The following is a 24820-nucleotide window of genomic DNA, read 5'->3' as shown; positions in this document are numbered from 1 at the left end:
TGAGAAAGTGCCCTCTTTCTGCATGGTTGCCCCCACGTTTTGCTCTACCTCGGATGTGCTTTGACTGAGGATGCCCCGAGCTCCTTTAAATCAGGTACCGAGAGCCTATGTTCTTTCCCTAAAACTGCATTGAAAACAAAACCCAATTGGCATCTCTGGCCACTGGTCAGCCATGGGTAAATGGTACCACAGGTACCCATGGCACTGTGACCAGGGAAGACTTCTAAGGGCTGCAGCACTTATTGTTGTATAGAGAACAAGGGTACCCCAACCATCGAACCTAGTGTGAATCAATATTTTCTGAAGAATGGTTTCTATGTGGCCAAACGTGGTCGTAGAAATCGATGCAGGAATATGTGTCGGGTATTTAGAACAAAAGCTGTGATTTTAGGGATATGCAATTAATGCTGGAGGGAGCAGTGAGGTATAAACAGAGGGACACAACTATGATCAAAAAGAAGAACGTTCTAATTTATTTTATACACAAAAAATAGTTCAGGAGCTCACATATTAAGAGTGACAAACTGTGATGTGAAAAGTGAGGGTGACTTTAAAAAAAAAATATATATACATATACATCGCATTGACAACACATAGGTGAACTCCTCAGAAACCATTATTACAAAATACAAGGAGATCTTGTACGGGTCGACTGCGTTTCGATCTCAATGGCTAGAGTTCATATTCAGGACAAGATATATGTGAGCAAACAATTCTAAATATCGGACTGAGCCGATGCCAAGGTAAAAACAAAATGTGAGGCACAGTTAAGGTACAGACGGACGCTTCTAGAAGAAGGCTGGGGCTGATTATTGTCAGCGGTGAAAAGGGGCTCTGCTAAGCGTAGTACTAGTGGGTATTTCCGTAATACAGGGCGCGCAAAGTAGCCAATACTCAGTATACGTTAGTGTTAGAAATTCATGGATCGGCCATCGGAGGAGTGCTGATGCCTTCCTTCGTGATAAATTAGAGTAAGACCGCGGCAGTCAATTTACTGGGGAGGAGCGGGCAATCGTTTCTGGATTCCAAGCTGGGCAGTTCGGACGTGTATCCGTGTTGGTCTCAGTCTTGATGAGTTTGTCAGTTCTGGTCGAAGCCCTGGAGTCCGTTCTCCATCCTATTGTTGAAGACTGACATTTCCTTTCTTAGGACGCCTCTTCATTCCTCAAGCCCATTGTTGCTTGGCCACTCAGTCTTCAAGGCACTTCGACCTAACGCACCCTCTAGACCAGCTTTGGAGAATGAAGATTCACTTGAGGTGATGGAACGGATGCCCTTCAGAAGATGCCTACAGTGCTATTCCAGATACCCCTAGCTGATCCTCTTGTCATCTGTAACCTCTGCCTTTTCCCAGAGTACGGTAAGAGCAGGTACATATCTTGCTCTGCGTTCTGTAGCAAGAAACCCTGGGTCATCAATTAAACAGATGGTAGACCCACAGTAGGATGTTGAAGTTTCCATAGAAAATCCCAGACATCTTCAATGTTGCTGATCTGTTTGCCCCCGAAGAACAGTCTGGTGAGTCACCTGACCTTCTGGCACGCTATAGTCCCGAGATTGAGTCTGATGTCTCGGAGCATGAGGAGGAGTAACTTCTGGAAAGAGGCGCCAGAGAACGCTAGATCCATCCAAGACATAGTCTGAAAAATGCACCACACATGAATGCTGTGGACACCCCAAGTCTCTTTCAGAGCCCAGAGTCTGCCACATAGCCGAGCACTGACCCTCTGCGGAACTGATGTTGAGTCCTTTGACTAGGCCTTTACAGCCTTCAGGAGTGCCAATTCCCTCAAGTGCTGTTCGACACCGAAGCAAGGCTTTGGAGCAGTGAAAATAGCCTTCCAAGATACTTGCCAACCCTAGTACCTGAAGTCGAGTGTCAACACTGTACTTTTGAAGCAGTCTTCTCTGTTGTGGCTGAAAGTGCCATATGCACTGAAACCACTGCAGCTGATGCAAAAACCATGGCCGGCTCTTAAGCAGGCAACTGCAGAGTCCGAGGAAATAACTGTTCGAGGCATATGGGCTGCAGATGGTACATTATGAATAGATCGCCATCTGGTGTTGGGCTCGGATGATTGCACTTTGTTTTTCTCTTGGAGAGTCTTTTGTCTCTTGGTGACTCCTCCCTTGGTTGGTAGTGCGCATGGGCATCGGCTCCATCCTTAGATTGTTTTTTTCCGCCATCGGGTTCGGATGAAGATCGAGACGCTCCAGATCAACTTCACAAGAAAGTGATTTTCGGCGCGTATTCCCTTTCCAATTCGACGGTATTGTTATTCGAACGCGTTCATTTCCATTCCGACGCGTTACTAATTCAAAATAGAAGAGAAAAACTTGGACCTACGTCGAAGAACAGGAGGCCTTTCTCGACGCAGTCAAGCCCGGAGTCCATGGAAAGGACTCCATTCAAAAAATGTCCAACGTGTGGTGCTAAGTTCCCACACAAGGACCTACACGAGGTGTGCAACCTCTGTCTATCGCCTGAACACGAATCCAGGGACTGCGAAGCCTGCGCAGCATTCTCCTCCAAGCTAACGATTAGAAATCGTCGAGCTCGAAGACACAAGGTTTCCAGAATGCAGGCGGAAGCGATCCCGGAGCTGTTCGGAGACGAACAAATCGAGGAAGAAGAGGACCAGTCGGGGTCGGAAGGGGACCAGTCTGAGGTTGAAGAACTCATCGAGCAACAAACCGTGAGTGACGACGTCCCCCTACCGAAAAACCGACCCCGTGCAGTAACGACCCCGCCCTCGGGCCCGGTCAAACCGCTGAAAAAAGTTTCCGACGCCCCGCCCTCGGGCCCGGCAACGAAACCGAAACTGAAACCGAAACACTCGGACTCCCACCATGTCGGATCCGAGAAAAGGGCGACATCGACTTCGGCACCGAGGCTACATACAAAGGAGAGCTCGGGATCGAAACATTCCATGTCGAAACATAAATATGACGTATCGCCCAAGAGACACTCGATACCAAGAAAGTCGGAATCGAGCAAACATTCGGTGTCAAACAACAAGATCTGACGATCGAAAACAAAAGCACCTCTCGGAACCAGGACCCTCGGTACCGATTCAGGAGCAACAGACAGATCCCAAACAAAAGATCTTGTTTATTGATCCACAAACTGGGAAAGTGGTCACGAAGAAGAGAAAGAGTGAACAGTCAGAAGATAAACCTCTTCCTTCAAAAAAGAGAACAATGGGGACGAATATAACTCCTCCTGCTTCTCCTCGTCCTAGAGTAACACCCTCTTCTCCTATTCCTCACAATAGGCCAAATATTCCTACACCTTCCACACCAAGACCAGCTACACCTCAGTCAGATGTAGACAGTGAGCTAGGGGAGGGAGAACCTCAAGGGGATGACGAAACTATCCCAGATGAGGAGGATCCATGGGAAAATTATGATGTAGGGTCAGATGAGGACAACGACCCAGAGCTATATCCCTCAAAGCCTTCACCACCTGATAACACAGGTTTTGTGCAGCTCATTAATAGAGCAGCAAAATACCATAAGGTAGATATACATACAGAACCTCAAATAGAGGATTTCTTGTTAGAGACTCTACCTAATGCACAGAGAACATCAGGTACTCTTCCTATGTTGAAAGGTCTTCTTACTCACACAGATGAGATATTCGAAAACCCAGTGAGAGCCAGGGTGTTAAACCCAAGAATTGATAAAAAATACAAAGCGGCTCCAAAGGACCCAATATTTATTAGAGGGCATGTACCGCTAGACTCGCTGGTGGTCTCAAACGCTCGTAAAAGAGCAAACTCATTATCTACAGGAGAGGCTCCTCCACCAGATAAAGAGTCAAAGTTAATAGATGCATCAGGTAAAAGAGTAGCATCACAGGCAGCGAATAGCTGGCGTATAGCCAATACACAAGCACTACTCGCACGTTACGACAGGGCACATTACGATGAGTTAGAAAAACTTCTTACACATCTCCCAAAGGAACATCAGAAGAAGGCAGACCAATTAATACAGGAAGGTAAAATAATAACAAATACTTCCATTAAATGTGCATTAGACGCAGCAGACACTGCAGCAAGATCGATTAACACTAGTGTCATGCTAAGAAGGCACGCATGGCTTAGAATCTCAGGATTCAAACAAGAGGTACAAACAGCCCTACTGAACAAACCATTTGATCAGAAGACATTGTTTGGTTCAAGCACAGACGAGACATTAGAGAAAATGAGTCAATGGGAGCATTGCAACAGCCAACACACAGAGGTTCCTTTCGTAGATCCACCTATAGAGGGGGCTCAAAGAACACAGGAACGAATCAGCAATCCACATCTTTCACACCAACATCACCCAGAGGTAATTCAAGAGGCAGTTACAGAGGTAACAACAATAAGGGAAGAGGCCGCGGAAATAATAATAACCGCAACGCCTCAACACCAAAACAGTGACTTCATAGAACTCCCCCCAGACCACATAACACCGGTCGGGGGACGTCTATCACAGTTCCTACCTGTCTGGGAAAACATCACGTCAGACAAGTGGGTGAGACAAATTATCCAACATGGTTATTGCCTAGAACTCACAGATACCCCACCAAACATCCCCCCCAAACAGCGTCCAATGAGTCAGGATCACCTAACATTGTTAAGAGAAGAAGTGCTAGCACTTCTACAAAAGCATGCAATAGAGAAGGTCCCAAAAGATCAACAGGGCACAGGAGTATACTCTCTATACTTCCTGATCCCCAAAAAGGACGGGTCCCTACGACCAATATTAGACCTCAGACCTCTCAATGCTTACATAAATTCGGAGCACTTCCACATGGTCACGCTCCAACAAGTACTCCCTTTACTGAAGAAAGGGGACTTTCTTTCTACACTGGATCTAAAAGACGCTTACTTTCATATCCCAATTCACAAAGCCCACAGAAAATACCTAAGGTTTATGTTAGAAGGACAACACTATCAGTTCAAAGTCCTTCCATTCGGTGTCACAACAGCACCGAGAGTTTTCACAAAATGCCTAGCTGTGGTGGCAGCACACCTGAGAAGACAACAAATACATGTCTTCCCATACTTGGACGATTGGCTAATAAAGGCCAAGTCAAAGGAAGAATGTCTTCACAACACACAGAAGACAATTCAATTGCTGCACCACCTAGGGTTCACGGTGAACTACAAAAAATCACACCTGCAACCAAACCAGATTCAGCAATACCTGGGGGCTACAGTAGACACAGAAAAGGCAATAGCATACCCCAACCCAATCAGAGTACAGTTAATACAAAGATTTCAACCACAACACTCACTACCAGCACGAGTGTTTATGCAACTATTAGGCATGATGTCCTCCTGCATACTGCTAATACCACATGCCAGACTACAAATGCGCCCGCTACAAGAGTGTCTAGCGACACAGTGGAATCAGGCTCAAGGTCAGATTACAGATCTGGTGTTGGTAGACGACCGGACGTATCGCTCTCTGAAGTGGTGGAACACAGAAAACATTTCCAAGGGACGGTCGTTCCTAGAGCCAATTCCACAAGTGATAATAACAGCGGACGCATCGCTCTCCGGATGGGGAGCGCATATGGACAGATACACAGTACAGGGGAAGTGGAGTGTGCAGCAAAAGAAACTGCACATCAACTACCTAGAGATATTAGCAATATTTCTAGCACTCAAAGCTTTCCAAATGCAAATAACAGGCAAAGCAGTCCTGATCAGAACAGACAACATGACTGCAATGTATTATATTCAAAAACAGGGGGGGACACACTCTCTCCAACTGTCCAGACTAGCACAGGACATATGGAGATGGGCCATTCCTCAAAAGATCTACCTGTTAGCGGAACACCTACCAGGAGTTCAAAACCAAATAGCAGACATCCTAAGCAGACAGTCAGAACAAGTACACGAATGGGAGCTGCACGACCAAATACTACAGCCATTCTTCCAAAAATGGGGGCAACCAGAGATAGATCTGTTTGCCAATCATCAGAACGCAAAATGCAAAGAATTCGCATCCAGGTACCCACACCAAAGGTCCCAGGGCAATGCACTGTGGATAAATTGGTCCAACAGATTTGCTTACGCGTTCCCTCCTCTACCACTAATTCCATTACTGGTTCGGAAACTGCAGCAACATTCAATGACAATGATACTAGTGGCACCCACGTGGGCAAGACAGCCGTGGTTCACCACGCTGCTACAACTCTCACAAGTACCACATCAAAAGCTAAGGTTATTACCCATGCATCTTACACAGAACCATGGAGAAATAATGCACCCAGATCCCAAACAACTGAACCTAGCGATCTGGCTCCTGAGGTCATAGAGTTTGGGTATTTAGATTTACCACCAGAATGCATGGAAATCATTAAACAAGCAAGACGTCCTACCACCAGAGCATGCTATGCAGCAAAATGGAAGAGGTTTGCTATACACTGTAACAGTAAGCACATCAACCCTCTGGACGCATCCACTAAACAAATCATTTGCTATTTGTTACACTTACAGCAATGTAACCTAGCATATACCTCTATCAGAGTTCATCTAGCAGCCATAGCGGCATACCTACAAAACAGACAACATCTGTCACTGTTCAAAGTACCAGCAATTAAAGCTATCATGGAAGGACTCAAAAGAGTCATTCCACCAAGAAGACCACCTTCCCCAGTCTGGAATCTCAACATAGTGCTTACCAGACTAATGGGGCCACCATTTGAACCTATGCATAGGTGTGAAATACAATTCCTCACATGGAAGGTAGCCTTCCTCATAGCTATCACGTCACTTAGAAGAGTAAGTGAACTGCAGGCTTTTACGATTCAAGAACCATTTATGCAGCTACACCAAAATAAAGTGGTTCTTAGAACAAACCCAAAATTCTTACCGAAGGTTATTTCAGCATTCCACATCAATCAGTCAGTGGAATTACCGGTTTTCTTTCCAAAACCACAAACAGTAGCTGAAAGAGCCCTACATACACTGGATGTTAGAAGGGCCATATTGTACTATATAGAAAGAACACAAACTTTCAGAAAGACAAAACAGCTATTTGTTGCGTTTTCTCCCACACATAAAGGCAATCCCATCTCCAAAGCGGGCATTGCCAGATGGATTGTAAAATGCATTCAAATATGCTACTTAAAGGCAAAGAGAACATTAACTGTTCCTCCTAGAGCTCACTCTACACGTAAACTAGGAGCATCTATGGCATTTCTGGGAAACATTCCACTAGATGACATATGCAAAGCGGCTACCTGGGTTACACCGCACACCTTCACAAAACACTATTGTGTAGATGTGCACACAACACAACAAGCTAGAGCGGGACAAGCAGTATTAAAAACATAGTTTCAGACAGTTGCAACAGACACGGGCGACCACCGCTAGGGAGAGAACTGCTATATAGTCTATTCATAATGTACCATCTGCAGCCCATATGCCTCGAACGGAATATGCTACTTACCAGTATGCATCTGTTCTTGGCATAGAGGGCTGCAGAGTGGTACATGCCCTCCCAGCCTCCCCGGAAACCTGTGTCTGTTCCAACATTATCTTATTTAGATACACTTACATGGGCACTCTTATCTGTATTCTACTATACTACTCCATCTAACCCTACTATGGCAAAACAATCTAAGGATGGAGCCGATGCCCATGCGCACTACCAACCAAGGGAGGAGTCACCAAGAGACAAAAGACTCTCCAAGAGAAAAACAAAGTGCAATCATCCGAGCCCAACACCAGATGGCGATCTATTCATAATGTACCACTCTGCAGCCCTCTATGCCAAGAACAGATGCATACTGGTAAGTAGCATATTCCTTCCCAAGACTGAAGCAGAAACTGGACAAGAGACAGATGTACTATCATCCATCCGCGCACAGGCAAGATCTCTGCTTCAGAAAAGACTTTACCAAATAAATATAGACTTGCCTTCAAAGATGTTCAGCCAACAAACACTTCTGCGTACCCACAGCCCTCCCAAAAAAACGTAAGGACAAGGCTACTGGCCCTTGGTTGACTGGGAGCACCTGTTCGACTGCAGGCTGACATAACGCTAGAGAAAATAAACAAGCATTTGCAATGCAATAGGTCTCGCATTAGGAAAGTTTGAGCTATTGGCATTGTAAATTACACATTTTTTATTTATGTGTTGGTTTAGAAAATAGATACATTAATAGCATTGTCATTTACAATGTCAATAGCTTAAACTTTCGCAAATGTGACACCTATTCGATTTGTAATGCAATATGTGTTGAGAGTGAGTGAGTCAGTGAGTGAGAATGAGTGGGCGAGTCAGTCAGTGAGTGAGAGTCAGTGAGTGAGAGTGAGAGAGAGTGAGTGAGTCGGTCAGTGAGAGTCTGGACAGTGAGTGAGTCAGTAAGTGGGAGAGTCAGTCAGTGTGAGTGAGAGAATCCGTGTGAGTCAGTGTGAGTGAGAGTCAGTGTGAGTGAGAGTCAGTGTGAGTGAGAGTCAGTGTGAGTGAGAGTCAGTGTGAGTGAGAGAGTCAGTGTGAGTGAGAGAGTCAGTGTGAGTGAGAGAGTCAGTGTGAGTGAGAGAGTCAGTGTGAGTGAGAGAGTCAGTGAGAGTGAGAGTTAGTGTGAGTGAGAGTTAGTGTGAGTGAGAGTGTCAGTGAGAGAGTGAGAGTCTGTTAGTTAGTGCGAGTGAGTCAGCCATTAATGCAAGGCATTTGCATGTAGGGTGAGTACTCTAAAGCTCAACTTTAAATGTATAAATCCGGATGGGAATTTAATGAAATATTTTACCATTTGTTTTTTGCTTGATTAATGCTTGTTTCTTTATTTGTGCACGTTGTTTTGTGGTTGAAATCATTACAATTGAGACAGTCAGGGTCTCCGGTTTTCAGTAAAGGCTCTGGATACTATTAAAGATTCAGTGGAGGTCCTGAACAGTCAAAACGTTTAGAACCGCAGGTCCAGTATTGAAGTCATTGTTCGTGGGAGCTCAATTACAATTTTGTTTATTGTGGGTATGCAGTTGGGAGTATAAGCAATGTGGGCAATGTGTAGAAAGTAAGAGAGAAGGATTGCCAGATGCTAATCCATGAGAGGTGTTGGTACGCTGCACGTAGTAAAACTGCACCATAAAAAAACAAGCTGCCGTATTTTATAAATCCCCATCATTTTACCAACATTTGAAGGATGAACAACCCAGTGGGCACGCTTGTATATGAGCCTGTGCCTTGCACCATACATGTTTACATTACAACTTGTGCTTGCAAGAGTAATTAAATCAAGAGACACTTGCATATGTGCATAAAATAAATTAAAGCTGAAAAGAAGGGGCCGTAAAAAGCATAGCAGTGTCCAGTGAAATACGCATTAACGGGAAAACAAAGCTACAACAGATCTATATGTCGAGTGAAAGTGATAAGCGATATCTCTTTAATTAAATCAAGATACACTGTATGTGTAGCATAAGGAAAAACAGAACGAAAGAGAAGTGAAAGAGTGGCACAAACTGCTGTATTTCATAAATCCCCATCATTTTAGTAACATTTGAAGGATGACCAACCCAGTGGGCGCGCACGTATATGAGCCTGTGCCTTGCGCCTTACATCTTTACATTATAACTTGTTCTTGCAAGTGTTTATTGTTATACTACGGTGTGTGGGGACGGGGCAATAACTGGTACAGCTTAAAAAAATGCAATACCTATAGGGGAAAGTGGTTGTTTTCCGTGCGCTCGAACTTTCTTTGTGCCAAAGTGAAGTATTTTCGCTGCACCACCAAAAGCTACGCACACACCGGAGATGAAATCTCTAAGATATCGCTGCACAGATGCCAGTGTCCTTGTGCGCACCATACAGTGGCACAAAAGCAATGTAAAAAAATAAATAAATATTTATTTTATTTTATTTATTTTGCGATTTCTAAAGCGCCTGGTGACCCGTAGGCATCCCCGCGCTGTTCACCCTGTGAAGATACAGAGGGGGGTAGGGGGGGTGCTTTATTTGGGGAAAAGGAGGGTTTTAAGTTTCCTGCGGAACACCATGTGGGAGGGTTCCAGGCGAAGACTGAGAGGGAGTGAGTTCCACGCTGTGGAGGCTTTGACCGAGAAGCGGCGACCGCCGGTGCGGGCCTTCCTAAATTTAGGCACCGTAGCAAGATGTTCGGCGTCGGAGCGAAGGGGTCTTGAGGCTTTGTAAGGGGTGACCATGTGTTTAAGCGCGGCAGGGCCAGCTCCGTTGATGAGCTTGTGGGTGGTACATAGGGCCTTGAACTCTACTCTCTGGCGGACTGGAAGCCAGTGTAGGGCTTTGAGGGCAGGCTTGGCCGACGCTCTGGGGGGAAGGTTCATAATGAGCCTGGCCGCCGCGTTCTGGGTGCGTTGGAGTTTGGCCAGGGTGTATTCAGGGGCCCCCAGATATATGGCATTGCTGTAATCGAGCCGGGCCAAGACCAGACCCTGAACAAGTAATTTCCTGGATGGGAGGGGAAGCAGGGGTAGGATCTTGCGTTCGGACCGCAGGAGACCGAAGCAGGTGCCTGCTGTCTTGGCTCCCTGCATTTTCATGGTAAGGTCAGGTTCCAACCAAACTCCTAGTGTTTTGATATCCTTTCTAGGAGAGGGGATTTCGCCGAAGGTGTCGGGCCAAGATGTGGGTGGGAAGGTCGTCCATTTATTGCCCAGGAGCATGATCTCGGTCTTTGCGCCGTTCAGCTTCAAGGCCGAGTCACACATCCAGGTATGGATGTCCTGGAGACAGTGCAGCAAGCTGTCAAGATGGTTATCCAGGTGGGACAGGGATAAAACAAGTTGGGTATCGTCAGCGTAATTAATTATTTTTTATACCGTAGGGGGCCACTACGTCTTCCAGGGGAGCCATATAGACATTAAATAGGGTGGGGCTGAGCGACGACCCCTGGGGAACTCCATTCTTCAGTGGAAGAGGTTCTGACCGGGAGTTGCCGTCCCACACCTGGAAGGATCGATGAGAAAGAAAGGATTCGATCCATGCTCGCGCCGTACCCACAATACCTGCCTTGGCCAGGCGGTGTAGAAGGACACGATGATCCACCGTATCAAAGGCGGCGCTAAGGTCCAGGAGGATCACTGCCACTGATCCCCCTGAGTCTAGGATACACCTTGCCTCCTCGATGACGGAGAGGAGTGCGGTGTCCGTGCCATGGCCGGGTCGAAACCCAGTTTGGGATTGGCGCAGGATATTGTTTGTCTCGAGAAATTGGGATAGTTGCGAGTTGACTAGTTTTTCAGCCATCTTACTGATACAAGGGAGCAGTGAGATCGGTCTGTAATTGGACATGTCGTCCGGGTTCAGTTGGGGCTTTTTCAGCAAAGCCTTCACAACTGCGTTCTTCCAGTTGGAGGGTACCGTTCCACCAGCGAGGGAAGAGTTGATAAGGTCCTTGATGATTGGGGCTATGGTGGAGGACACCTTATTTAAGAATCTAGCCGGGGCTGGGTCAAGGGGGGAACCGCTTTTCATTTTCTCTAGCGTGGACGTCACCTCGGTGAGGGAAACTGCCCTGAAAGTCTCCAGCTGTGGGCTGTTGTGTACCGCAAATCACCGCCGTCACTCTGCCGGCATGCGACCAGGAAGTCAGGCAGGCCGGCGCGACAACAGGAAACAGGAAGTAGGAGGGCGGGAGCCTACCCCGCCTCCCACGGAAGAGCCGCGATTCGACGGAGCCGTGTTTGGAGCACCGGAGCAGGCAGGAGCCTACCCTGCGCCCGGTGCCGAAGGAGGGAAGAAGAGTCCTGCTGCCGGGCCCTGCAGCGGAGGAGAGCCGCCGCACGAAGGAAGCCGGTGAGTGGGTTGCTGAGCGGGGGGGTGGGGTGGGGGGGGGAAGCATGTGCGCGCGCGTGCGGGGGCGGGCGGGCTTTGTATGTATGTATGTGTGCGTGCGTGTGTGTGACTGTGGGGGAGGGGGGTGTGTGTGTGAGCGAGTGTCTGTGTGCCTGTATGTGTGTGCCTGCGTGTGCATGCGCTCGCCTGTGTGTGCGTGCGTGCATGCAGAGGGGTGGGGTCTGCCTGCCTGCGTCTGTGTGAGCAAGGGCTGTGAGTTACTCTGCGCATGCGCGGGTACTCTGCGCATGCGCGGGTCAGACGCGCGCTCCCGCGGTGAAAACTGCGGGGAAAAACGCTTGTAACAGATTGGTGTCCTCATTCCCATCATTTCCAATAACGGGCCACAATAGGTCTGAAGCAGACACCTTCAATGCTCACGCATTGAGGGTAGGTCTGCTCGACCTAAAAAAGGACCCTGAAACTGCCAAGGCGATGGGTGCCCTCCAGGTTCCTTCCTGCAGGGGCTCCTTTAGGAAGCAGCTTGCAAGAGGTAGGTCCAAAGCCACTTTCAGCAGGATGCAGGTTCAAGTTTATGAATCGAACTCTACCTACTCCCATTTTTGCAAAGATGGGGCACCCCAAACATATAACTTCGCCGCATACGAAAACGCAAAATGCCCAAACTTCGCTGACCAGTTTCTACATCCCCAGACCATGGGCAGTGCTCTGTGGATGAACTGGTCTGGGATCTTTACATATTTTATTTTACAGAGTTTTATATAGCGCGAACTTGACCCGAAGTTATCTGGTATCAGAGCACTTTACATAGCACCAGTTGCGTTACGTGTGGACACGTTCATTTTTTGTTAGGCATGGGGAGCTTAAGTGAGTTGTCCCAGAATCACAGGATGTTCAGCATCGTTGCAGAGACTCGAACCCAGTTTCCCAGATTTGAGGACAACCGCCCTAGCTGTTTGGCCAACTCCTCTCCCTACATGCTTTTTCTCCTCTCCCACTGATATGCTAAGTGGTCAGGAAACTGAGGCAAACATTCCTCTAGTGGCTCCAACGTCGGCCCTACATCCATGGTTCTTTGCAGGCATACAGAGCATGTGAATCCACAGCACTACATGCAACAAACAGATAATTACAGGGTAAGTAACATAATCCTTCCATTGTCCAGAGAACTAACCGTGACATTGCTATTACTACAGCCGGTTCTAGTAGTGGTAGTGCTAGTGGTAGACCTAATACCAACAGTAGCGCAATAGAGATATAGCGCTGAAAGTAGTATTGGCGGTGCAAGCTTTTTAAACCACTCTCATGTAACTATTTTTCTAAAGCGGGTAGGTTGCCAAAGAGCTAGAAAGGAGGAAGGACAATAACTAAAATTACCTCTGGTGGTACCTTAAGTTATTTAAGTGAATAGGAAATGTTTTGGGGCCAAACTGCATACATGGGGAATTGATTCTACTTTACTTCAAATCTTGGTTTAATTACATTCACAGTCCTGGGTACCAGTTAAGCTGGCAAATAGAAGAGGTGTTACCCCTAAAATATATACAGCCTGTGGTTTGACAGTTTTTTTCACTCTATATTACTAACCTGCATAATTACCTTAACCAAGCTGATGACCAATGTCCATAGTAGTGAGACACTAGGTCAGCCACCTTGCGTATGATTTTGATTTGGTTAATCTGATGGAGACTTCTAGCTGCTGATTCCTAATCTTGGAATAGCCCCAGGTGTCAAACTGGATCTGGATGATTATCGAGTGGTACCCTGTGCGCCGCTGGGTGGTGTTCAGTTCTCTGTTGGCGTCATTGACTACGCCGGAAGTGATGTGTTTGGTACCTATATAGGCATGGCAGTACCTATATGGCGCGGCGAGCTGAGATCAGTTCTTTCCTTTCAGCACCAGATACCACTGATCTTACCTGAGCTACCCCTCCGTCAAATTTGACTGGATCTGTTTAGACGTTTTTGTCAAACTTTTTTGAGAATTTTCTCCTGGTGTGAGGTCATGTCAGCCAAGAAGCCGGCTGGTTTCAAACCATGTGGGCCTTTCGCAGGCAAATGTTGGTGATAAACTCCCGAATTGGCGTGTCTTCTGGTGCTTGGAGCAGGACTACCGACTCCAAGGCCTACGAGGACTGCCGTGTCATTCACCCCAGGGCACTGTGGAAGCGCTCCCTCAAACTCCTAGCCGCCCTACATCGGATGACTCCATGACACTCGAGTTCCTATTCGGGGAGCCTTTCCTGATGAGCGTCATGGCACTCCAAGTTTTCAGTTTAGTCCAACAAGCACAAGACGTCAAAGAAGTCTTTGATTTTGCTGTGCCCACCAAAGTCTTTTGACGAGACATAGGAGCCTTGGCACTTACGGCCCTGTGAGTCGGTGGAACCTGAATCCAGGCCCATACTGTGCTTCCCTGACTTTGCCGGAACGACCCCCGCCATACTAAAGGAGTTTTATGATGCCATGCTCCTCAGATTTGGGTGGCCCATCTCTCTGAAGCTTCTTAGTGCCCCATGGGCACTGGAGGGGCACCTACTTACCCACGCCGGTGGGTTTATCTTAGGTGCTAGTTGGCCCCATGGATTTCTTGTTGGACCTGGACTGGAGCCACCAGCGCAACCAATACCTTCCTCTGACATCTCCAGTTCTGACGCCTCTAGGCTGCGCCGCTCCCATAGTTATTTCTTACTCTAACACAGAGCCAGTTGGGTGTTGTCTGAAACCCACTCCGGCACCGACTGGGTCCATGCTTCTTGAAGCGGAGCCAGTGCCTTATGTATTGGTGTGTAGTGCAGCTGAGGTATTGAACCTTCAGTTGCCCACAGTGGCAGTCAAGACTAAATTCTAGACTGAGGCGCTTCAGCCGGGAGTCTTTCCTTCTAAACCCCTACTCCTCTTCTATGTAGCCCTTACAGATGTCCTACTCTGGTCCTGGTCCAAACCCTACACAAGAGCGCATGTGCATAGGACAATTGCCTGCCGCCATTGCCCCTCTCCCGGGGACACCAGTTTCCTTACCCATCACCCCACCCTAGAGAGATTTGTGTTTCAAGTCTCCACATCCAGAATCAACCCGATCGCGTTCCCTACCACTTCACCGGATAGGGAATCCAACAGGCTGGATAACTTTGGCAAGATAATGTTCTCTTCACCCCACATAGCACTGCGGTCGGTGAACACCATGTGCCTCTTGTACAGTTATTCCCTTGTGATATTGGACTCTGTTGCCCAAGTGCGGTTTATGGTCTCGGAGGATCGGAGGAGGTCTGAGCTGTACGTACCCAGGCTATTGCTGATGGGCGAGATGTAGCAAAGTTCACCATAAGGTGTGGGCTCGACACAACTGAGTCGCTGGGTAGAGCAATTTCATAGTCTGTGGCCTTGCAGCGTAACGCCTGGCTGAGGAGTACTGGCTTTTCTGCGCATGTCCGGGCTTCCCTCATGTTCATGCCCTTGAATTGCTCTTGCCTATTTGGAGAGAAAGCAGATTCCGTGCTGGAGCGATTTTAAGGACAGCAGAGCCACTGCCAGGACTTGCCTATTGTCCCTCTCCAACCCCAATCTCCCTTCTGTCCCTTTTGTGGCTGCAGAAGGGGTCTCCAGCTGTGTCCATACCCTCCCAGCCACCATGGCCAACAGGTTTCCCAGCCTTTTCATGGCAGTGTGCAGATCCCATAGTCAACGTGGGATAGGCAGCCAGTGATAGTTCGCCCTCCCGGCAGCCGCCGCCTCCCAGGCTCTATAGTTGCCCCTCAGACCATCATAGGCACCCAGTGAAAGGCAAGATACGTCATTGACTACCTCATTGGCAGTCAGTGACATCAGACCACTGTGTCCTTCAGAACGTCCAAAGGGACTACTCCCTCCCATTTGTATCGACCCCACCACCCGTACCACTCACTTACAAGGGGTTGACAGAGTATCACCTCTACTTGCTCAGTCAAGTGCAGGCACTCTTGGCCAAGGAAGGCATAGAGAATGGTGTCTGAATCAGAATTAGGTTGTAGTTGTAATTCCTGCTACTTTCTGGTGCCAAAGAAGGATGGAGGACTTTGTCCAATCCTAGATATGTGCTTTCTCAAACTCTTCTTGTAAAAGGAAAATTCAGAATGCTCTCCTGTGCCCAAGTTCTTTCTGCCCTAGACCCGGGAGACTGGATGGTAGCGTTGGCCTTGCAGGACGTTTATTTTCACATCGTTGTCCTGCTCTTCCACAGATGTTTCCTGCGGTTCAAGGTGTGCCAAAAGCACTTTCGCCATGCTCCATTTTGGCCTTCCCAGCGCCCCTCTGGTATTCATGAAAATGATGAAGGTGGTTGTAGCTTATCTGCGGAGATTCTAGTTTTCCCATACCTCGGCGATTGTCTGTTAAAGGTGGGTAGGTGTGCCCCAGGCAGTTGCATACCACCTTCAGACTTTAGCGAACCTCCTGCAATTGCTGGTGTTAAATATCAGCGTGGTCGCACCAGACTCCCTCTTGGACGTTCCATTTCATCATAGCCATTCTGGACACAGTGCAGTTTCAGGACTATCCTCCCGGATGGTGAGTCCAGGATATTCAGGCTATGATTCTGAGGTTTTAGCCTTTATCCTGGATATCGGGGAAACCTACTGAGGCTGTTGGGCATTATGGCCTCCTGCATCCTGCTTCTTTCTCATCCCCATTGGCATATGTTGGCTGTGCAGTGGAACCTTAAGTGCCAATGGGCACAGCATCAGGGGAATCTCTCAGACATGGTCCAGATCTCGGAGAGATCTGCAGTGGTGACTAACCGTGATGGGGTCAGTGGCAGAACCCCCTCTGCTCCCTAACTGGAGCGGACTGTAGTGACTGACTCAACACTCCTGGGCTGGAGTGGGCCTCTGGGAGTGGTGGAGATCAGAGTACTCTGGTCTCCGGTGGAGTACGAGCTCCACATCAACCTGTTGCTTGGCACTAAATACTGTATACTCAAACCTTGATTTACATATTTGTTTTTCGCACAGTGTCCCCTGAAAAAGGATGAATATAATCCTGAAATGCATTGGGCTGGGCTGGGTAATTGGTTTGTAATACGCATCAGTTATGTTATACTGAACCAACAATGTAGAGAGTTTTTCGTACACCATTGATGACATTTTATTTGGCCCCTGAAGAAGGGATGAATATAATCCCGAAATGCGATGGGCTGGGTAATTGGTTTGTAATACGCATCAGTTATGTTATACTGAACTAACAATGTATTGAGTTTTTCGTACACCATTGGAGGTCTCGGAGGCCGCTAAGGAGACGCTGAATGCTGGAGGCAGGGTTATGCTGGTCATGCTGGATTTGTCGGCGGCCTTTGACACCGTCCCCCACGAGAATCTCCTCATAAGACTTCATGATATCGGTCTGAGGGGGACGGTGTTCAGTTGGTTTCGTTCTTTCCTAGCCAACCGCCGACAAACGGTCTGGGCCTCCCCTGGATCCGCCGACATGTCGCCTTTGGGAGTCGGAGTTCCTCAGGGCTCCGTGTTGAGCCCGACTCTATTTAACATCTTTATGACCCCTTTGGCGACACTAGTGGAGTCTTTCGGGGCCCAGATCGTATCCTATGCCGATGACACCCAGCTTCTCTTCACCTGCCGAAAGGGAGAAGAATTTGATGGTGAAAGTATCCGTGAGTGCCTTGGGGCTGTTTTTAATTGGTTCCAGCTAAACAGCCTCAAGTGCAACTCAGACAAATCTGAGATACTTTTTTTCGGATGTCCATCTGATCCGGATTGGCATGGGTGGTGGCCCGCCGACATGTTCCCTCCAGCTCATTCATCTCAGTCAGCCAAGAACCTGGGAATTAAAATCGATAATGGGTTGACGCTCAAATCCCAGGTGCTGGCTCTTACAGGAACATGTTTCGGCATTCTTAGGATGCTCCGGAAGTTCTTCCTGCTACTTTCTGAGGAACATAGGAGAATGACAGTTCAGGCCCTCATTGGATCCAGATTGGATTACTCGAACATCTTATATCTTGGTCTCCCGGAGTACCTTTTACAACGCCTACAGGTGGCCCAGAATGCTGCCGCACGAGCCATCTTTGGCCTCCACAGGCGAGCCAGTGCCTCCAGCCTATTGCAAGCTCTACATTGGCTCCCTCTCCGGAAACGGATAGTATTCAAGGCTATGACGTTGGCCCACAAAGCTTTGCATGCCGCGGGAGCTCAATACTTGCAAAAGAGGCTGGCTTTTTACCACCCTGCACGATCTTTGAGATCGGAGTCCCTTTTCCTTGCAGTAGTGCCCCGAATAAAAAAAGCCCGCATTGGGGGACGTTCGTTCAGGATGTTAGCTCCGCAGCTGTGAACTCCCTACCTTTAACCCTGCGCTCTACTTCTAATTTACTTGCGTTCAGGAAGGGCTTAAAGACTTGGCTCTTTACCTGCTAGAGACTTCCTGCCCTGTTCGGATTCCTGTCCTTTTGTTTCTTATTTCTACTGTTATGTTTTGCTTGTCCTTTCTTAGGTCATGTAGTGCAAAGCGCCGGGACACTCCTTGGAGTAGCCATGCGCTATAGAAGACCTATTTAACATAACATAACATTGATTACCTTTTATTTATGTGTTTTCACTTTGTGTAATTGCATATTAACACTGCTCTGATTTCAAGTCTTTACGGTAATTACATATTTTCTGCACAAAAAACAATGGTATGATTGTTTTTTCTTGTGTCTAATAACATTGCCAAGGGTTGATTCTATTATTTGCACAGGGCATCCAGTACACTGGTGAACATTTACCAGCAGGGTTACTTTTGTTACGAGGCTGACTGCCTCTCACTGGATAGCACACAACTTTGTTTCAAATTTAGAAAGAGGTTCTTTCTTTGAAATAGGATTGCGCTGACTACATATTCAATCTCCATTCCATGTAGACCACACCATCACCCTGCCTACTTTCTTTGCTCTACCTCATCTATCCAAAGAGAAGAGGCTCCGTCTGGACCCAAAAAAAGTGTTGTCGTTCTACCTTGACCTCCCAAGACCATGCCGACTGGTCAATGAACTCTTCATTCGCTATGTAGTAGCAAACAAAAGGCGAGATAGTGCAGAAAAAATCCATCTTGTGATGGATTGCTGTCTGCATTAAGATCTGCTATGTATTGGCCAAGTAGCAACCCTCTGAGGGCTTGTGAGCTCACTCTACTAGAGCCAAGGCTGCGACCAATGTGTTGGTGCGTGGTGTTCAGGTCCTGGAAATCTGTCAGGCAGTACCATGGTCTTTGCTGCACACGTTGACCAAACACTGCTGCCTGGACAGTGGTTTATGTTGTGACTGGTGGTACTTCTGTTCGATCCCGCAGTTCTTTCTAATCTAATTGGATGTGCAGTCCCACCTCAGAGGAGGAATTGCTTTGGTATATGTTCCCAGATAAGGAATGTGCAGCTAGAAGTCTCTATCAGATGAACAAGTTATTTACCTTCGGTAACACCTTATCTATTAGAGACTCTATCTAGCCGCAGATTCCTTACCAACACTACCATCCTCCCCGCTGTACAAGCCGATTACAGTGTAGGAAATACTCTTCTCAGGGCCTCAGTCTGTCACACCAATGGTCAGTGTTCATCATGGCTCGGCGCTCCTGGTGTCAAGTCATGAAAGTAACCGACATCAGTGCGGCGAGGTTGCGCCTATATAGGTACTGCACGTCTCCCTTCCAGTGCGGACAGTTCAGAACCGAGTGATGCCCCCTACTGACGCACGGAGGTACTGCCCCAAAATCTTCCAGATCGAGTCCGAAGCCTGGGGATTTTCTAAGGTAACGGCTATGCGGCTAATAGTCTCTGCCAGATAAGGCATTACCAAAGTTAAGTAACTTTTTCTGTCTATGATGCAGGTGGGCCTAAAAAGGCAACTAGGCCTGATGATCCAAAAATACAATAGTCTAATTTAAAAAAAAAAAAAAAAAAATAGGCTTCATTGAACACGATAAATAATTAAAAGTTAAACTTATCCAAGACCAATATAGTAATTTAGTAGTCTTAAAGCAACTTTTAAATGGATGATTGATTTTTTTTTTTTAATGTCACCAATTATACTTATTTGTGGGTAATAATTTATCCAAAATAACATTTGACCTTGTCCCGAACCAAGGAGTGCTTCGTATGCTAGTGCACAATTTTTTTTTCTTTTCCTTTTCCCAATCGAGGTGAGTGAAGGTGTCTAAATCCTGCTTTACTGCTACAGTTTGCAAATTAATCGTTATACTGTTGTATACCAATATTGTTTTTCCCAACTGAAGAAATGTATGTTTACCATATTTGCTTTCCAACATGGCTCCTACAACTTGAATTGCGCCTTCCTTCCTTGTTGTGCTTAGATATTATTTAATTTATTAATTTCATTGCCGCAGGAGCTGATGACTACTCACTGAAAGCAGTGATTATAAGGTAGCCTCCAGTGGTAACCTAATTTGTGAATGAGTCCTTACTTACTGCCAGCTTGTCTAGATTTTTTTTTTAAATGTCTAACGCTCTATGTAAGCAACTCTGAAATACTTCAGTAAAAGATGTTTTTAACACGGTCTTGATCGCAAAAAGTGTACTTTTTCTCCTATTTAGATCATAATCTGCTTTCAAGAATCAAAACACATCTTGCATTTAGGAATACGGTACATACCAATTGGATGTTCATGGTCGAATGTAGAAAATAAAATTGCTGCTTATGCCAGGGTACAGATAAATCTTTATAGCACACTGTATATATCTGTGCACATTTGCTTGACCTTCGGAAAAAGTTTTTACTTTCACTTTTTAGAAATTGTCTGTAGACTATTTACAAGGCTGTTTAATTTTAGAGCTAACTCCAAAAAATTGGTGTTACATTGTATAATATTTCTAGGATGTTCAGAAGCTTTTTGATAGAGAATGGTGTTTAAACTAAATCAGAGTTGGTTATAAAGTCTTTATAATGTTGCTTTGATAAATTATTGTTCACTCCTTGTAATGTGAATAAATCATGGCTGTGACTAACAATTTATTTTCTATACAAGGCCATCCTGTATAGTATTTATCAAACATTTCTTATTGTAAACGATTTTAATCTATACAATAAGCTTTTTACCCATCTAAATATACCTCAGTGGCAATGAAGGAAATGTTTAATTTTCTGTGTAGTGTTCGCAGAACAGATGAGTGTAACTGCATATAAATCATAGCTTTGATTGTGGGCTGCTTTATCACATCTTACCTGCTGGCTGGACATTCTGCATTTTAGCAGATTTGTTTTCTAACCTTGCTTTGCTGCACACAGTATGATTGATTTTTTTAAGTAAATGTAAATATTTAATGGGCATGTTCTCAAGTTATTTTTTTACCTTTCAGAAAAGTTGACAAGTGAGCTGCAGAGTCGAGAAAACAAATGCATGGCTATGTACAAGAAGCTCAGAAAATGGCCAGAATGTAACGCACTTTCGAGAAGACTTTTACTGAAAAAGTAAGTTGATGTACTGAATAAGTGTTGTGGGTTAGTTAATGGAAGCAAACATAAAAGTTCATATGTTGTATTTGCAGATCTGAGGGGTTGAATGGGTCAAACCAGTGGAATGAGAACCTTAATCTGCCAAAATGTGATGATTCATCCTTCTAAGACTCCTTTTTTGGTTTGAGCCTTCAAGAGTATTTGCTAGCGCTTGCCTCTCGTGGGCGATTCACTGTTAACAAAAAGGTCTTGGAACCCGCCCATTGCTTTCATCAAGACAGGCCTAACATAATTTCCCTTTCTCTCTGTTGAGCAGGGACCAATCACTGTTTGATTTAACCTAATCACTGCCTGTCTGCTGTTCGAGGTACTATTTTGTTCTGTTTTGTTTTTAATGCCTTTCAACTGCAGGCGTGTGACTGGCAAAACGTGTCCAGTAAGACAAACAAAATTGCAAAGTTTTATTTTCTATAGTTAGGAATTCAGCTGGGGGTTTCAGTTGTACAGTATGAGGCGCTCACACAGTGCAAAAAGTAGTAGTGGTGATGGACAGATAGTAGAAAGGTTTGGACGGTGCTGACAGTATAGAGGGAAACCCTAAAGCCTCTCTGAGGTGGTCAGGCACAAAATGCCTGAACACTGGACAAAGTAAACAGCAGGTACTGTGCACACGTTTGATAACGCAGCCCCCTTCCCCAGGCAAATTTAGGCCCGGGGACCCCATCCCTTGGGGCCTGGCCATTCTCTTTTTTTTTTTTTTTTTAAATATAGGGAGAGGGCCCCCCCTCCCAGACCACTTCTGGCCCCAGGGACTCCAATCCACGGCTAAAAAGCAGCTCCGCTTGCCCAAAAGCAATTCTGCTTTGGTTCAACAAAGCAAAGCAGTGTTTGCTATGGCAGGTTGGGAGCTTTGCTCCCACCCCGCCATAGCAAACAGCAATGTCCCGGGGTGGGCACCACACGACATTGCAGGACTATTAATCCCTTGCATTCGGAGATGATTCCCTGCTGTGCTGGGGGGAGGGGGGGCGCGCACAGCGACAGAGACACAAGAAGTCAAAGAGGCGACATCGCTCTTCCGACTCACCCCGACGCTCTTGCGGCCTGCTCCATACCCGCCAGTCCCTGGGCCGAACGGGACGCCGGAGAAGATCAATGCCTTCCTCATTGCCATGAGGTCGCTCTCTCCTCCGTCTGGTTCCGTGGCGCCCTCGGGCCCCACGGTCCCGGCTGGGAGCCCAAGTGTCCCGGGTTCTCCGGCCCCGGCGCCGTCGGGTGCTTCGGCCCCGGCGACGTCGACGACTTCGGTCCCAGCGCCGCAGGGCCCTGCTGGATCCGGTTCCGGATCCGGGTCGCCGCTGGTCGACCTTACGACCCCGACGGCGTCGACCCCTAGGGTGTCGCCCCCGTCCCCGGACAGCGCCATCCCTGGTTCTTCCCTCGGTCCGGATCCGTCGTCGGACCGGATCCGGCGTTGGACCGGCGTTGCTCGACGCTGCATTCGACGCCGGCAGAAGAGCAATTCTTCTATGATCCGACTGAATCCGTTGTACCTGATTTTCAGGAGATGGAGGTCGAGGGTGACTGGGAGGGGTCTGAGGACCCTCTGACGCGGGCGTGTCAGTCATTTCAGGACTGGACAGACGAGCTAGGGGAAGCCAGTGGTCTAGACACTTCACCTGACACTGGCTTTGTACCCCCTCCTACCGTGGCTACGGAGGAGGGGGCTGCCTATAGTGTGGTGCTGACGAGGGCCTCCAAGGCCTTGGCTCTTGAGCTCCCCGTCGCGACTGTGAGGTCTAACATCCTCACTGAGGCCCTTAAACCGCAGGCAGGCTCTCCGGAGCTTCTACTGCCGTTTAATGAGGGTCTCACAGGCATCCTATTGGGCACCTAGTCCAGGCCCGCTACAGTTTCTCCTGTAGATAGGAATGTCGCCAGGCGCCACTGCCCGGCTCCGGGCGACCCTAGTTTTCTGTCCACCCACCCCGAGAGCCTTGTTATCCAGGCCTCTACTTCCCAGTCCGCGTTCCCGACTGCACCTCCAGATCGGGAATCCAAAAGGTATGAACAGTTTGGCAAGAAACTGTTCTCCTCCCTCAGTTTGTGGTTGCGGTCAGTGAACACCGCTTCCCTTTTGGGCCGTTACACCCACTCTCCATGGGATACGGTTGCAGCTGTGCTGCCGGAGTGCCCGGAGGGGGCCCGGGCAAAGCTTGCTCAAGCCCTTGCGGAGCGACGAGACGCAGCGCGGTATTATATTCGATGTGGGTTGGATACCACGGACTCGCTGGGCAGGGCCATATTAACGACAGGGGCGGTTCGCCGCCACGCCTGTCTGAGGTCCGCCAACTTCTCGGCTGATGTCCAGAACATCCTAATGGACATGCCGTTCGATGGCAGCACCGTTTTGGTGGCAAGGCAGATCATGCACTTTAACGCTTCAAGGACTCTAGGGCTACTGCCAAGTACTTGGGCCTGTCGGGACAGCGTCAGACATCTTTTGCCTTTCGCTCCTTTCGTGGCCAAGGAAGGGGCGCCCCTTCACGTCCTGCCAGCCACGGGCCGCAGTCTAACATCCAGCGCGGCGGACGTGGTAACCGCCGTGGCAATGCCAGGGGACAACGGCAGGGCCAGCCCACATCCACCCTCGCATCTGCCTCCAAGCCCTCCTAGGCTGAGCTTTCAGGCCCATTTGACGCCAGCGGGGGGCAGGGTCCGCCATCACCTCCTGCACTGGCGTGACATCACTTCGGACAGGTGTGTGCTGCAAATCGTCCGAAGGGGCTACTCCCTCCCCTTCGAGGCGACCCCTTCAGCCATGCCACCGCAGTATCACCGAGTGTCGGGGGATCACTTGCAACTTCTGCAAGAGGAAGTATCGGCCCTCTTGGCCAAGGGGGCCATCAAGCGCGTTCCTGGGCCAGAAGTAGGGTGTGGTTGCTATTCCCACTACTTTCTGATTCCCAAGAAGGGCAAAGGGGGCCTATGCCTTATCTTGGACCTGCGGAACGTCAACGGCTTCCTCCGGAAGGAGAAGTTTGAGATGCTGACTTTGGCTCAGGTCTCAGCTGCCCTGGACCCTGGATACTGGATTGTAAGGTTGGAATTGCAGGACGCTTATTTCCACATCCCCGTCCTGCCGGCCCACCGGCGTTACCTGCGGTTCACGGTAGGCCCTGAGCACTTTCAGTTCACCATGCTCCCCTTTGGCCTTACCTGCGCCCCACGGGTGTTCACGAAAGTGATGGCGGTGGTCGCAGCTCATCTGTGCAGATTAGGTGGTGTCAGTCTTCCCCTATCTCGACGAATGGTTGTTAAAGGCGGGCTCGCCCCAGACACTAGTCAGCCAGCTCCAGACTATGGCCGACCTCCTGAACTTGCTGGGGTTTTCCATTAATGTGCCGAAGTCGCACCTGTGTCCCTCTCAAAAGCTCATCTTCATCGGAGCGGTTCTGGATTCGACGCAGTTTCGGGTTTATCCTCCCGAATAGCGGGTTCGGGATATTCAGGCTCTGATTCCGATCTTTCAGCCTTTATCCCGGGTCTCTGTCAGGTTGACGCTGCAGCTTCTGGGGCTGATGGCTTCTGCATCCTTCTGG

General features: G+C 48.0%; 1 protein-coding gene across 1 annotated transcript in view; it reads left to right on the top strand.

The window, feature by feature from the left end:
• Positions 1-24820, top strand: part of NAA25 (N-alpha-acetyltransferase 25, NatB auxiliary subunit) — an 893576-nt gene that overhangs the window by 224255 nt on the left and 644501 nt on the right. Inside the window, exon 8 of the mRNA XM_086943077.1 lies at positions 21122-21233. Within this exon, the coding sequence (XP_086799203.1) occupies positions 21122-21233 (112 nt within the window). The remainder of the gene's footprint in view (positions 1-21121; positions 21234-24820) is intronic.

This window comes from Lissotriton vulgaris, chromosome 11 (assembly GCF_964263255.1).
Source record: "Lissotriton vulgaris chromosome 11, aLisVul1.2, whole genome shotgun sequence".
NCBI classification, from domain to species: domain Eukaryota; kingdom Metazoa; phylum Chordata; class Amphibia; order Caudata; family Salamandridae; genus Lissotriton; species Lissotriton vulgaris.
The sequence above is the reverse complement of the archived record's forward strand: the minus strand, read 5'-3'. Positions and strand labels throughout refer to the sequence as shown.